The sequence below is a fragment of the Lactuca virosa genome, chromosome 3 (genome assembly GCF_052849685.1).
Source record: "Lactuca virosa cultivar CGN04683 chromosome 3, Lactuca_virosa_CGN04683_v6, whole genome shotgun sequence".
Classification (NCBI taxonomy): domain Eukaryota; kingdom Viridiplantae; phylum Streptophyta; class Magnoliopsida; order Asterales; family Asteraceae; genus Lactuca; species Lactuca virosa.
This window is the reverse complement of record NC_136428.1, coordinates 306609112-306624700: the sequence shown is the minus strand read 5'-3', so window position 1 is coordinate 306624700 and position 15589 is coordinate 306609112. Positions and strand designations below refer to the sequence as shown.

Here is a 15589-nt window from a genome sequence, read left to right as displayed (position 1 = left end):
AGAAGCCCATAGAAGTTGATGTGGACCTTTTAGGAGGGATGATGGAAGTATGTGTATTGTTCTCCTTTAAGTTTCGTTTAGATTTATGGCTGTTAAATTCTTAGGCATGGCACTAAACAATCATTAGTTATTTGTCACTTTGATTCTTCAACTATATACATCAGATGTATGTCTAAATATTTGGACAATGTAGTCGTTTCTATGGATTGTAATGTTTCTCAGAGATGTCAAACTCCTTGTGGGGTTGAATTTCTCCAATATATTGACAATTGTTAGCATCCAATTTAAGAATTATACATAGATGATGATATACTCTTTGGAAATGTTTCATCAATTAAGGATTGCATGATATGTAATACAATGTTAAAAAATCAGTTTTCTGCTCCACATGAGAACCATTTATTGATGGACATGACATAATGGTTATGGATGAAGAGAAACCTCGGATCAAAAAACAACATACAAGAAACCAAAAAATCAAAATCGATGAACAAATACGTTGTCCACAAACAAACAATTAACTATCCAAACTTTACCCCAATATAACATCACAATCCACATAGACCAAAACCATATGTGCCTAATCCAAAATTTTACAACAAATATCAACAAAGTTCAATTCAAACAAAACCTAATAATGAAAAGAAAAAATAAATATTTATCAACAAAGTTCAATTCAAACAAAACCTAATCATGAAAAGAAAAAATATTGTCGGGATCACCTCCTAGTTAACACTAAATCACCAGCAACTTAGCTTTCACCTTATTTTTTTTTTTTTAGAAATGTACCCAAATCAATTTTCACAATTAATAAAACTGATAGGGTTTTTAGACAACGTAACATAGTAAACGAATAAAATGGACGCCGAGGGGGGACGCGCCTATGCCATTCAACCATGGTCGTTAAACAACCCAAAAATTTACTCGGCTGCTGTTGTTTCTCTAAACCCTAATGATTTAAATACATACTATTTTTTTCTATGTTGCCACTAGCCAGCCATCATTCTCTTCTCCATCTTCCAAGCTTTATGTAAACCCTAGAGGACATCACCAGTTAACTACCAGTTCTCCGAGGATTATTGATTCAGTCATCGGATTTTGATACGTAAAGAGAGTAAAAGATGGATCTTCCAAATCTTGCTATAGTTTTGCAAGCAGCACTTAGCCCCAATCCAGCAGAACGGACAGCTGCTGAAGCGAGCCTCAATCAGGTATATTGCTTCTGATTACGAATGTTATCGATTGATTATGTTTGAAACGGATGAGGATTCACAATTGTTGCTTTTGTACTTGATTTGTTGTTGATGCAATAATCATAATTCCGTTTATATAAAACGTTTTTGATGAAAAATCGCAAAATTTGCATAGGTGGGGCATGTTTCGGTTTGGATATTGATTGAATAATTTGTGCAGGACTAGGCGTTGATACAATTTCTATTTCAAGTTCTTAGTTTTGAGTTGAGTTCATCATTTAATTTTTTGATAAAACTATTTGCTTTTCAGTACCAGTATACTCCTCAGCATTTGGTGAGGATGCTGCAGATCATTGTAGATGGAAATTGTGATATGGCTGTGCGGCAGGTTGCCAGTATTCATTTTAAAAACTTCATAGCAAAAAATTGGTCACCCCATGATCCAGGTAAATCACCTTTTTGCGTAATATTTAATTCAAATATCTATAGCAGCTGAACATCGTTTTTAGATATAAAAATTTCAATCAATATACATCCAACATCCCCATACATCAGTACCCATGTAGTAGTGGTTAAAATCCCATGCAAGTATACAACTGTCATCAAGTTCTCACTGAAAGGATGTATATGTTGTTGAAGTTATTTGTGTCTTTCAAACTTTATAAATAAACTTATGCCATTGTAGACGAACAATCCAAGATTTTGCCAAGTGATAAAGACTTGGTAAGGCAGAACATCCTTGTATTTGTAGCACAACTTCCTCCATTGTTGAGGTAAGCATGGTTCCTTGAGTGTTTGCATCTGTTGCTGTTCATTCGTTATGAGTACAATTGTAATACAATATTGATTACAGGGCACAGTTGGGTGAGTGTCTCAAGACAATTATACATGCCGATTATCCTGAACAATGGCCAGGTCTTTTGCATTGGGTGACACATAATCTGCAAGACCAGCAAGTTTATGGAGCTCTTTTTGTGCTTAGAATCCTTTCTAGAAAATATGAGTAAGTACCTTATTTATGTGCCACATCCACTCTATCTATGTTATAATAACTTCAACTTTTTGCTTGATAGACCAGAATTAGAAGCTGTATTTTTACTTAAGCCGCTGATGCTGAAGATGATTGATGAAGTTACTTTATAAATTTATTTTGATTAATTGTTTATGCCGATATTCTATATCTATTTGCCTTAGACTGTCATAACTGATCTTTCTGTCTGGTGTTCCTTCCGTTAGTTATATTAGTCACACTACAAGTACTTAGGATTGTTTTGGTACAAATTAAAATATTTTAATGCCATTAATATGTTAAAATGCATGCCACACCAAAATATAGTTTCAGACCCAAACATGTGATACTAAATTCACATGACATAATGCATTAACTGGCATTTTAACTTGTTGAACTGCAGTTTAGCTGTTCTCTTTCATGAAAAACAAATCAATGCTTACCTTACCTTGTCCCAAATTACAGAATTATGATTGTGTTTGACAGTTTATTTCATAGCTAACAAAGTCTCAGTTACCTTTTTCTTACTATGTTGTGATAAGATGTATACATAAATGAGTATATAATCAACTAAATGTGCAAAGCAGCTATCATTATATGCTTAGTTTGTGAGATGAAAAAGGAATAATCTTGGATGTTATCCTTGTCTATCTGAGTCTACACAGCTATAACAGTGAAGATGGATCATTTGCATTTACATTATAAGTTATAAGCAATTCAATGACACTTTATTCTGATTGGTATTTATAATTATAGGTTCAAGTCAGACGAGGAGAGGACTCCAATCTACCATGTTGTGGAGGAGACGTTTCCTCATTTGCTAAATATATTCAGCAGGCTTGTTCAGATAGGAAACCCATCAATTGAAGTAGCAGATTTGATTAAACTCATTTGCAAAATATTCTGGTCGTCCATATATGTGAGTGAGTTACTATGTGAGTAACTAAGATGAGACAATGATTTGGTATTAAATGTTGTTGATTGTTGACTTTCAGCTGGAGATTCCGAAGAAATTGTTTGACCCAAATGTGTTCAATGCTTGGATGGTTCTATTCCTAAATATGTTGGAGCGACCCGTTCCATCAGAGGGCCAACCAGCGGATCCAGAGCTCCGCAAGTCATGGGGATGGTGGAAGGTAAAGAAGTGGACTGTCCATATATTAAACCGCCTCTATACCCGGTGAGGACTCAGTCACATTCAGATGTTTCTTTTAATTATAATTTTTAATAGTCTTCTTGCTCAACTTTTTACTCTTTTTTTCTCAGCTTTGGAGATTTAAAATTGCAAAACCCAGAGAACAAAGCTTTTGCACAACACTTCCAGAAGAACTATGCCGGAAAAATTTTGGAATGTCATCTCAACTTGTTGAATGCGCTGCGTATGGGTGACTATTTACCTGACAGAGTTTCCAACCTTATTTTGCAATACTTGAGCAACAGGTCTGTTTCATGTATTCGTCATCAATACTTATCATATTTTGTTTTTCCTTTTGAAATCATCAACTTTTGTCCGTCAGTCTTTCCAAGACTACCATGTACAATCTGCTCCAACCAAGACTTGATGTTGTTCTGTTTGAGATAATCTTTCCACTTATGTGCTTCAATGACAATGATCAAGCCCTTTGGGAGGAAGATCCACATGAGTATGTGAGGAAGGGTTATGGTGAGTTAGTTTTTGACTCTCATTCTAATCTAAGATCTATCTATTTATCAACCATAAATTTTCTGCAGATATTATTGAAGACCTATACAGTCCCAGGACGGCAGCAATGGACTTTGTGAGCGAACTGGTAAGAAAACGTGGAAAAGAGAACCTTCAAAAGTTCATATTATTTATTGTGGAGATTTTTAAGAGGTATACATACCAATCTTCTAGCTATTTCATAAACAACATGTTAATTGGTCCCAACAATCATCGTCCTACTTTGACTGGTTGGTTAGATATGAAGAGGCTTCAATTGAGTTCAAGCCTTATCGACAAAAGGATGGGGCACTTCTTGCTATTGGAGCGCTGTGTGATAAATTGAAACAGACTGAACCATATAAATCCGAGCTTGAGCCCATGTTAGTGCAGCATGTTTTCCCCGAGTTTGCCAGTCCTGTTGGTCATCTCAGAGCAAAGGTGATACTTTATTTTCTATTTTTGTTTTCCTTTCCACTTCATTATATTATATTAATAAACATAAACTGTCATAGAAATGAAGCAACATTGTTTTTTATGTATAAAAACAAGAAACAGATATATAATAAATTTTTTAACGTAAAAAAAGTTATTTAATGTTGTGTGTGTTGCACTTGTTGGTGGAAACTTTAAATCTAAAACATTATTTTCAAATGTTAGGCTGCGTGGGTTGCAGGACAATATGCCCATATAAGTTTCTCTGACCCAAATAATTTCCGCAAAGCACTACAAAGTGTCGTTGCTGGGATGCGTGACCTTGAGCTTCCAGTTCGTGTTGATTCTGTTTTTGCACTGCGTTCTTTTGTTGAATCCTGCAAAGGTAAAATGCACAACTACTTGATCTTCTTTTATATTCTGGTTTCTTTCTTTCTTTCACACATATAGAATTTTATAATAAGCTTGGAAAATATTTCTCTAATTTGCAGATCTTAGCGAAATCAGGCCAATTCTTCCACAACTACTTGATGGTATCCTACTTTTGTTTCTTCCCATTACAGCATTGTACCTTTCAGTTTTCACTGCTATAATTGGATAGATTTTGTATTTCCTGATAAGAAAAATATTGAATGTACAATGCGATAATTAGGTAAATTATATAAAGTACAATGTCTTAAAGCATCCACGGTAGTTGACCTTTCTTATTTTTGCCACATAATATTTTCACCAACTTTATTTAAAAAAAACCTATCTTTACATATCATCTCCAATGCAAAACCTTTTTTTTTTTTTTTTAAATTACATGTGTATCCGCATCTATTTGAAATATTGTTTAAAGACCCCTTATCTAATTTGTTGTTTTTGAACACGTCATCTGATATGTAGTTCTAATACAAAAAATGTTCAATTTTATTTTGCATTTTTTAACAAAATAGATTTATTAGTCAAATATAACAAAGTTTAAAAAATGACTCAAGTGGTTGGATAAAATACCAAAAAACGTTTTCCACTCCAATGGTCAACAAAGACTTGTTGAAATAGCAATAAGCTATAAAATAACCTTCCATTGGAGATGCTCATAACAGAAAGATTGGAAGTACAATCCTGTATGTACTAAAAAGATATGAAAGTAGCTACGAATGTAGGATGTTATATATATAATAAATAAATAAATGGAAGCACGTTGCTACGTAAGTCGTATATATGCTGAAAAAGTTTTACTGATCGATGGCTTACACATGGTTTGTTTTCAGATTTTTTCAAGCTAATGGATGAAGTTGAAAACGAGGATCTGGTGTTTACACTTGAGACAATTGTTGACAAGTTTGGAGAGGAGATGGCACCGTATGCTATTGGCTTGTGCCAGAGTCTGGTGATGTGTTTTTCCAATTGAAAATGTGAAGTGGTGCAGTTGCTCCTTCCCATTATAACTTTTAACTTTTTTTTGTTGTGAATGTGATACTTCAGGCTGCTGCATTTTGGAAGTGTATCAATACTTCAGAAGCTGATGATGAAGCGGATGATCCTGGTGCTTTGGCAGCTGCGGGTTGTTTACGTGCCATTAGTACGATTCTTGAATCAGTGAGCAGGCTCCCTCACATTTTTGCTCACATTGAGCCAATTCTACTACCAATAATGCGTCGGATGCTTACAACTGATGGGCAAGGTAATATTAAACTTACCCAGTTTTTCAGATTTCACTACCTTGGAAACTTTATTCCCCTCTGTAGTAGCCATGAGTTCAATTTACATACATTGCCATCGCCCAAACATGCTTAGCAAGTAAGTCATCACGCAGTGCTTGTTAGGTTTGAGGATTCCGACGGAATTGGAATTTGAGACGATTCCATTCCATTCCATGCTGTTTTTGCTTGCAAGGTTAATTGTATCTTCAAATTCCATGTTAGATGGATCCCACCATTCCTAGGGGTCCTTCCGCCCTCTATTCTTCCTTTCTTATTCCATCAGTTGGTTGATTCCATTCCTTACACAAAAATTCTACAAACCAAATGTGCCACTAACACTTTTTTGGGCTGGGGATTTCGACGGAGTTGAAATATATGATTCCACTCCATTCATCCTTTTATTATCAAAAGACTGAAATACTCTCATTATATATATATAAATAAAAATATCAATTATATCTTTACAATAAACAAAAATCTTTCAGATATAAATAAGTTTTTCAAAAACATTTGAATCCTGTTCCATCTCCTATGTACCAAACACATGACAGATTCTGATTCCACGGATCCCAATTCCTTTCAGAGATTCCAATTCATTCATTACAAGAATATTTAACGCCAAATAATTATAATTTATGAGAATAGTTTATAGTAATAAATGGAACTCCCAAGTATTGCATATATAGAGAAAGGGGTTAAAAGTTGAGCCCTTCTTTAGGAGGAGAAATCCACTAACCCTACACCCATTTTTTTTTTTTGCGAACTCTATTTTAACACCTGATTTTTTTGAACGGCTATTTACCACCTGATTCATTAAAATGATGCATTTATCTAAGATCTGCTTAGTGCTTACTTTACAAGTTCTATTGCAGATGTTTTTGAAGAAGTTTTGGAAATTGTATCATACATGACCTTTTTCTCACCAACAATATCCTTGGATATGTGGAGTCTTTGGCCATTGCTGACGGAAGCTCTTGCTGATTGGGCTATTGATTTTTTCCCAAGTATGTTCATTTTCTCTCAACCTAAATATTGTCGGATAATACAACAACATTTTATGCTTGTATTCCATGCATCATTTTATGTTACTTTACTTCACACCATATTTTATAAGTTATATCTTGGAGAACACACCTTTTTCATCTATATAGGAATTTTCATGTTGTTTTTTGTTCCTCACAGTTTGTCTGTCCTAGAAGGAATTCTCATCTCTTTTGGTTCTTTTGCCATTTTGTTTTATGGTGCAGATATCCTAGTCCCACTGGATAACTACATATCGAGGAGTACAGTGCATTATCTGACATGCAAGGAGCCGGACTACCAACAAAGTTTGTGGAATGTGCTTTCAAATGTATGTTATATTGAACAATTATTTTTTTTAAAGGCTCCCTGACTATGATATGAGGCTTTGTCGTTTGTTTTTAGGATTTAAGTGTACTCTAAATCCTACTACAGTTCTAAATTTGGGAACTTTTAACTCTTTAGGGAACTTATTGATCCTAATTTTGCAGGTTTGCGTTATATATACATACATACAATTAAACTACCTTCATCGCGTTTTCTTGATGAAAGTAGTTTTTTCTTCCATAATTGTCGCTTGCATAAATCTGCCATTTAAGAAGTGTTATGTAACAAACCTCGAACATAATCAATCGCTCCTTGGAAAAGTACCTAGATACTTTTCCAGACAGATATTTAGTGAGAATATGAACCAAGATCCTTGTTAGCAAAAAGTTAGTTAGTTATGGAGATATATACGTTAATAATCAACTCTTGCTTTATTTGGCAATTAAATTCCTTGTATCCTGTTTCATAGAAAGGATTCCCACTAGGTAGAGACACAGTTGATTTGGCCATGAAACTCGCAGTTGAAAAGATTTGTCTAATATGTTCTTGTTGGCAGATAATGAGAGATAAAAACTTAGAGGACAACGACATTGAACCTGCACCTAAGCTTATTGAAGTAGTGTTCCAGAACTGCAGGGGCCAGGTGGACCACTGGGTTAAATTCTATATTGAAATCACGGTTGAGCGTTTGCGCGTAGCAGAACGACCATACTTGAAATGCCTTCTGGTGCAAGTTGTAAGTAACATCTTTCAAAAATAAAAATAGCAGCCTACTTTTATTGTCATTTCTTTCAAATTAATTATTAAGCCTCGATTATATATAGTCTTGTGACCGTCATTGCTATAATTTGGTAGAAGTTGATCTTGTTCATTTTTTCATGCTAAAAGACCTCTTGTTATCATTAAGATGAAGATGGTGTTATTATTTATGCAGATTGCTGATGCACTTTACTATAACGCCCCGTTGACTCTGAACATATTGCATCAAATGGGTGTGGCTATAGAAGTTTTCAATCTTTGGTTCCAGATGCTGCAACAAACGAAAAAGAGTGGTGTGCGTGCCAACTTTAAGAGGTTAGTTTTAAGCATGTTCCTTTGCTTCCTGTTTGTTATGAATATGATGCAATAGAATAGATGATATTATTTATTTTATGCGTTTCAGGGAACATGATAAGAAAGTGTGCTGTTTGGGTCTAACATCTCTTCTAACCCTTCCTCCGGATCAGTTGCCAGGCGAGTTCTTGGAGCGTGTTTTCAAGGCAACGCTTGACCTGCTTGTTGCTTACAAGGACCAAGTAGCAGGTTTCACTTGCTTCTCTATCATTAATATTATATCTTCTTATTTATTTATTTATTTTAAAATTTTATTTACGGTCAGAAGCTGCAAAGGAAGATCCTGAAGAAGATGATGATGACATGGATGATGGTTTGGAAACCGATGATGATGATGATGATGATGAAGATGATGATGGGGAAATGGGAGTCGATGCAGAGGATGGTGATGAAGCCGATAGCTTGAGACTCCAGAGATTGGGTGCACAGGTTTGGTTTGGTTTGGTTTGTCTCAAATATTTGTGTATTTATTTATAATAGAGAAAAAAAGAGTAAATCTATCTGGGTGTATGTACTCAGGCGAGATCATTCCGCCCAGCTGATGATGACGATGATGACTCTGATGATGACTTCAGCGATGACGAGGATTTGCAATCACCTATTGATGAAGTCGATCCATTTGTTTTCTTTATGGATACTGCGAAAGGTATTTTTTTTTCCTAAAACTGAAACTGAAGCTAAAAAATTTGGATTTTTGTTTGTCATTTGTATAAAGCAAAATATAAATAGCAGTTGGCTTGGACCAAAAAACAATTAATTCGTTTCAACAGGGTTGGTTACTTGTTTTAATTTTCTGGTCTTGAATAAAAAAAAATTGTAAAAATTCCCCTGAAATGAAAATGTTAAATGTACAGCCCTGCAAGCTTCAGACCAAATGAGGTTCCAGAGGCTGTCGCAGACACTTGACTTGCGGTATCAGGCACTAGCAAATGGTGTTGCTCAGCATGCTGATCAGAGAAGATTAGACATACAGAAAGAGAAGCTGGAGAAGGCCGCCACTGCTGCATCCTGATCAATGTCATTTATTCAGATTCATCATGTATTTATTCAAATTTTGCTTTTTGTCCCCTCCCCTCTCCCCTGGCCTCCCTCCACTGGTCAACGCTTGAAGAAATTCCTATGCTACGGGAGAGCGAGCATGCATGTCTTGTCTTGTTGTTTTTACTTGTGATTGATTGATTGCTTGATGTTTGTTTGTTTGTTTGTAGTTTTAGTCTTATTATCATCAATCATTATACGGGTCAAAAAATGTCCCATTCAGGATAAAATATACCCTTGTGGCTTTGGGGTAGGTATTATCAATCCTTGTTTGTTGAATGACTGCTATTGTTTTTTTTTTCTTCTTTGTGTTGGAACAGTTATTTGTTACTTGGGTAACATTATTTTTGATGGTGAAAAGTTGTTTGTAAATTCATCAACTTCTTTTCTGCCTTTTTTTTGATGGTGAAAGGGTACAAGTACACACCATGTAAATTAGATATAAAAAATCCAATCCATGTTTGCACTGTGGCTAATTTTTCTTAATGTGGTTGACTGAGGTGTTGCTATCTACGAATTGCAACTTCCACACTGCATAATTGGAATTCATCTTTGTAAATTACATTTAAAATTTCAATCCATTTGTTTTTTTACCACTTATCACTGGCTATTTGCAAAAGAGTCTTATATATTGATCTCATAATCGATTTAGTCTTTATATATATTTTTAATTAATTAAGTCCTAAAAACCGGTAATCGTATTCAATTTAACCTCATCCAACTTTTAAAAATTATATTTTTGGTCCAGATTTTAACATTTATTATAAATTTGGTTCAAAATTTACATTTTTTGCCCAGATTTTTAATTTTATTATAAATTTGGTCTAAAATTTACCTTTTTGACCCAAATTTTAGAATTTTGTTATGAACTCATCTTAACTTTAGTTGTTTTTGTAATTTTTTTTCTCAAAATTTTGTTTCGAATATGTTTTTTCTTTATAAAATCATATTTATACAAAAAGAACATATTTTCATATAAAAAATCTTATATTTTTTATATAAAAACTTTTTTTAAAAAACGTTTTTGTATACGAAGTACTTATTTATAAAAATAGGTATTTATTAAGTACATAAATATATATAAATCTGTTTCTATAAAAAAATGTATACAAACACCTATTTGATTATAAATACATTTGTATAGAAAATATAATATTTTTTATGTAAAAATATGTTTTTTTTTTTTTTTTGTATAAATATGATTTTATAAAGAAAAAACATAATCAAAACAAAATTTTGAGAAACAAAAGTTGTAAAAACAACTAAAGTTAGGATGAATTCATAACAAAATTCTAAAATTTGGGCCAAAAGAGTAAATTTTGGACCAAATTTGTAATAAAATTTAAAATCTGGGTCAAAAGTGTAAAATTTGGACCAAATTTGTAATAAATTTTGAAAATTAGGCCAAAAATGTAATTTTTGAAAGTTGGATGACCTGTTGAACAGGTAAAGTGGTTAAATTGAATACTATCGGTTTTTAGGACTTAATTGAATAAAAAAAAAATAAAGACTAAATCGATTATGATGTTAATATGTAAGGACTTTATTATAGTTTTCCCTCCAGAAATTGGTGTAAATGCTTCTTTGGGCTCAAGAATCACATGACAAATATAGGGCCGAGACAAATATCCAAAAAATTAATTTAAGGACTCGTTTGGTTGGTCTTGTCTTGTAGGGCCTAAAGGAACAACAATGTTCTCAAAAAGACCGGGCAAAGTAGATTTTGTTCTATTAATTTAAAAAAAAAAAACATAATAGGCCTTTAGAAGGTAATGAAGAAATATGATCGACTGAAATTATGATGGGGGCACTCCATAAGACCAACATTTAAAATGCATCGTCATTATTAATTTAAACTTACGGTAAAACATGAAACCCACATACAGAGTTACAACCAAACACATACACCTATAAAAAAAATACAAACACGTAAACACGAGCACAAAGACAAACAAAGACTTATCGGCTAACCTAGACACCAAGAAATCCCATAGCTTTTAACGACCACACCCACCCATGCTCTTTATTTGTAGGAGTTATACCATTCAAAATATTTTCCAACTCCATTTCCTCTTCTTCCCTACCAAATTTAAGGTTTCGTCTCCACATCTACAATCCACCTATTCGACCAAAAACTTGTATTACGACCGTTGCCCGCCTATTTAACATATATCAATTCAAGTCAACGTCGTCGTAACCACAAAGGTAAGAATCCCTAAGGCATGACGGAGTCAAGAGCAGTTTTGGAAACGGTTAAGGGCGGTACCGGGGGTACTGCCGGGAAACGCTACATCCACCAGCGGGTTCAACGGGATGACGGGCTTAATCTATTCAATTGGGTTGGTGAACCCATGCGTACATATTGAATGTAGGGACCATGTATTGTTTTGTTTTTTTGAACAACATTGAATGTATAGTATAAATGGAACTTTTTAGAAACTTCAGTGAGATTCCCCTGCCAACTTGAATGCATGTGACTTTTTAGAAACCGGTTCTAGCCAAAAACACAAATCCAGAAAAGGCGGTTCAAGTCAAGATATTCTATTTTTTTTCTTTAGATTTTCAAAATCCAAACTATCAACAATACCAAAACTATCAACAAAACCAAAACTACCTACAACAATATTTTCCAGTGCAACAATCTTACAACACATTTAGTTCCTGAGGAAAATCAGAGTTATAATCCATGGAACCAGTTTTCTCAAAGGGTTCCAGAAACCAAATTCCAATCTTCTCAACCCGAGAATTTCCAATTCCTTGATGCTCAGAACGTAGAATCTGACAGTTCTAGTGACGACCTGGCTCCTGAAAGAAATGAAGAAGAAACCAACGAGGAGCTAGTTGCAACCCGTTGCTGAGAAAAAACGCAACTATACACACCGCCAAAAGAGAATGAACTGGGTTGAATGCGAAGAGTTGGCTTTGGCAAGGGCATATGTCGATGTTCCTAAAGATAAACAACGTGGAAATCAACAAAGGTTCGACGCATTTTGGGAGAGCGTTCTAGAGGATTTTAATGTTCAAATGGGAGGTTCGGATTGGTCTAACAACAAGTAAACTCAAAATGGAAAGATCTCCAAAAGAAATGTAACACTTTCAATTGCATCTATAACCGTAAGATGAACAGTGTGGCTAGCGGGAGATCTAAGGATGATGTTTTACAATCTTCACTAAGAGAGTATCAGAGGACTATGAATCAAAAAGTTTTTCCTCATCTGCAAGCTTGGGAGTGGTTGAAAGACAATGTGAAATGAGCGCTGGTTACAAAAGCTGTTGAAGACTCCCCACCTCCTTCAAAACAAACCAAAAAATCTCTATCCAATGCCTACACAACACCTTTCGTTGCATAGTATCCTCCTAGATTCTCCCAACAACAAGAACAGTCGTTAAATGTTGAAGACTCACCGCCTCAGAGAAAAAGAAAAGGAAAAAAAGCGCCATCGGCATCGTCAACACAAAATTAAAAATTGTCGGCATCAACAATGCAACCAACACAGAGGCGGAACAAAGACAACGGTACCGGGAAGAAAAATTATGCATTTACCAAGCTAATGAAGAATAGAAAGCTCAACTGTTGGATATGGAGATTCAGAACCAAGATATGCAGTATTTTCTCCGACCGCATGATCATTTGATTGGTGCTATTTTGCGCACGGTGCTCGAAAGGAAACGACAACTTTCAACTAAGTATGGTTGGGAGTTTGAGAACCCAAGAAGTTTAAAATGCCGACATCATGTGACTGGAAAATCTTTCTCTTTATTATTATGTTTTTTCTTTTTCTTTTATTTTTTTTAAGATTCTCTATATGTACCCTTCTTTCATTATATATATATATATATATATATATATATATATATATATATATATATATATATGTGTGTGTGTGTGTGTGTGTGTGTGTGTATTTGTTTCATTTTCTTTCTATCTTTTCCCTCTTTTCAAAATGAATCCAAACATTCAGAAAATAATAATGGAATGTAAAGATGATAGTTTATCATTTGAGGATGAACTTATCAACATAAATTTGTTACTTACATTGTCTCGTACTGCACAACTTCTTTTTCAGAATAATGCTAGTTCAAGCAACATTAAAAGGAGATACACAATCCAAAGAGATTGTTTAGAGGTTAAATGTGTAACATCCTGTTTCGAGAAGTTCTTATTTCAGGATTGTAGATAATAAATGGATAAAAATGGAGGCCTTGGGCTTCAGTGGAATGAAGTTTAGACTTTATTGGAGGTGTATGATGATGGACAAGTGATTTAAACCTTGGATTGTTCGATGGAAGCTGAGGGGTAAGATGGGAAAGGTTATGTTTCAGATTTCTTGCATAAATTAAGGATTTTAGTTCGAGATGGTTTTAGTCAAAAGTATCAAGATATAGTTGTAGAGCTCTTCGATAACTTTCCGTGGATATAAAGATCGTTGAAAACGGAGTTGGAACGAAAAAGTTATGGCTGTTTGACGTTAAGATGGACAAAGAAGTCTAGCAGTACATTGGGCGTACACCAGCTAGTACGTTGGGCGTAAAACAACTAGTATATTGGGCGTACTAGGCTGAAGGGTCGCGTTTTTAGGGTGTTACGTTGGGCGTAACTTTAGGTACGCTGGGCGTACCGCTGCAGTGCAAAAACCCTATTTTCGTGGGTTTGAGCCCTATTTAAGGATTCTAACCCTTTAGGGTCCTTCCTAACATCAACCTCCACCCTCTTGAGCCTCCAAATTGAAACCCTAGCCCCTAGATCAAAATTTATGCCTTTCTATGTGTTTTGAGTGCATTTTTGATGAAAGAGAAGTTCAAGATTGTTGATTGTTGAAGCTCAAGCTTGTGGATCCAGAGCCTACATTGCTTTTCTCAACTCCATAATGTATAAAGCTTGAATCTTGATGATGTATTTGTTAGATCTAGCCAGTTTTGGGTTTTTTTTGAGCTTTTTGGTCACTTTAGTGCATAAAGTTTAGATCTTGAAAGTTTGCGACCGTGTTATGGATAAAGTTGGAAACTTTATCCATCTAAACATCATATTGATTCAGATATGAAGGTTGGAGACTTGGACTTAATGGATTAAGTTAGAGAGATGCATTTTTGGTCCCTTTGAAACTTAAAGACTAGATCTGGGTTGTTTGGACCATAAACTTTATCCATTATGAAGCTATTAGGAGTCATAAAAATGTGATCTTGGTCCTTTTCTTCCATCCATGCAAGAGTCATGATACTTTGGTTTGTGTATTAAGTTAGGATTTTAGTATATGGACTCCTTCTAGCCATGGAAAGTCATAAATTTTGAAACTTTATGACATAGAATGTTATTTAGGACTAGATTTGAGCTTTAGACGTGAGATCTTAATGAAATAAGCACTTAATGAAGGTAAATTGAATTGGTCGAGTATGCTGGGCGTACCTGGTACGTTGAGCGCACTAGGCTGGAACCCCGTAATCAAAAAGGGATCTACTACGCTGAGCGTAGTGATTGAGTACACTGGGCGTACTCAGTCTGTGTTGACCTCCTTTGACTTTTTGACTTTGACCAGGAATTTGACCAAGTTTGACCTAAGGACATTTTGGGTAATTTGAATAGTAGTTTGAGATTTGGGTCCCTGTTAATTGTATAGGTGACCGGTAGAGATAGCTTTTGGAGCAGTGATCGGTGCAACTATTTTTTCAGATTGTGAGGTAAGTCTTCTCACTGTGCTTGTGGGTCGAAGGCACCAATGCCGGTCCACTAAATTGTGTATGTAGGATGCTAGCTCTCTTTGTGACTCTTGCATGTTTTTTTGATTGGGTTGAAATAAACCCTAGGGCCAGGCCCATTACTGTATGAATGGGTTGAAAAAGACCCCAGGGCTAGGCCCATGATTGTATATTGGGTTGGAATATACCATAGGGCTAGGCCCAATTGTATGTTTGGTATGTGGTACTTTAGGGAACTCATTAAGCTTTGTGCTTACAATTTATTTTTATGGTTTCAGGTATTTCTGTTTCTAAAAGGAAAGGCCCGGCTTGATCATACTGCATCCCCTGGGGTTTTATTCTGCACTGAATGTTTAAAAATAACTCTAATTTTTTGAGAAAACTTTGACTC

General features: G+C 34.9%; 1 protein-coding gene across 2 annotated transcripts; it reads left to right on the top strand.

Moving 5' to 3' along the window:
- The first annotated feature begins 885 nt into the window (after positions 1 to 885).
- On the top strand, positions 886 to 9880 carry LOC145167312 (importin beta-like SAD2). 2 transcript variants are annotated; one of them, XM_079086476.1, is made up of 22 exons: positions 886 to 1211; positions 1504 to 1639; positions 1879 to 1966; positions 2047 to 2196; positions 2959 to 3121; positions 3198 to 3382; positions 3469 to 3642; positions 3720 to 3865; positions 3934 to 4057; positions 4144 to 4324; positions 4544 to 4703; positions 4810 to 4851; positions 5575 to 5693; positions 5789 to 5987; positions 6879 to 7010; positions 7254 to 7357; positions 7910 to 8089; positions 8288 to 8427; positions 8516 to 8655; positions 8735 to 8895; positions 8986 to 9112; positions 9321 to 9880. In XM_079086476.1, the coding sequence occupies exons 1-22, from the start codon at positions 1122 to 1124 to the stop codon at positions 9476 to 9478; spliced, it is 3099 nt and encodes a 1032-aa protein (XP_078942602.1). In that variant the 5' UTR covers positions 886 to 1121; the 3' UTR covers positions 9479 to 9880. The 2 variants fall into 2 exon arrangements, with proteins under 2 accessions (XP_078942602.1, XP_078942601.1); XM_079086475.1 differs by having other exon boundaries at positions 8732 to 8895.
- Positions 9881 to 15589: the final 5709 nt, after the last annotated feature.

Excerpts from the sequence above, each read along its gene's own strand:
- LOC145167312 (XM_079086475.1), top strand. The coding sequence starts at position 1,122 with ATGGATCTTCCAAATCTTGCTATAGTTTTGCAAGCAGCACTTAGCCCC. Across the intron at positions 4,704-4,809 it reads TTTTGTTGAATCCTGCAAAG|ATCTTAGCGAAATCAGGCCA; the intron begins GTAAAATGCACA and ends TCTAATTTGCAG. Across the intron at positions 8,896-8,985 it reads TCCAGAGATTGGGTGCACAG|GCGAGATCATTCCGCCCAGC; the intron begins GTTTGGTTTGGT and ends GTATGTACTCAG.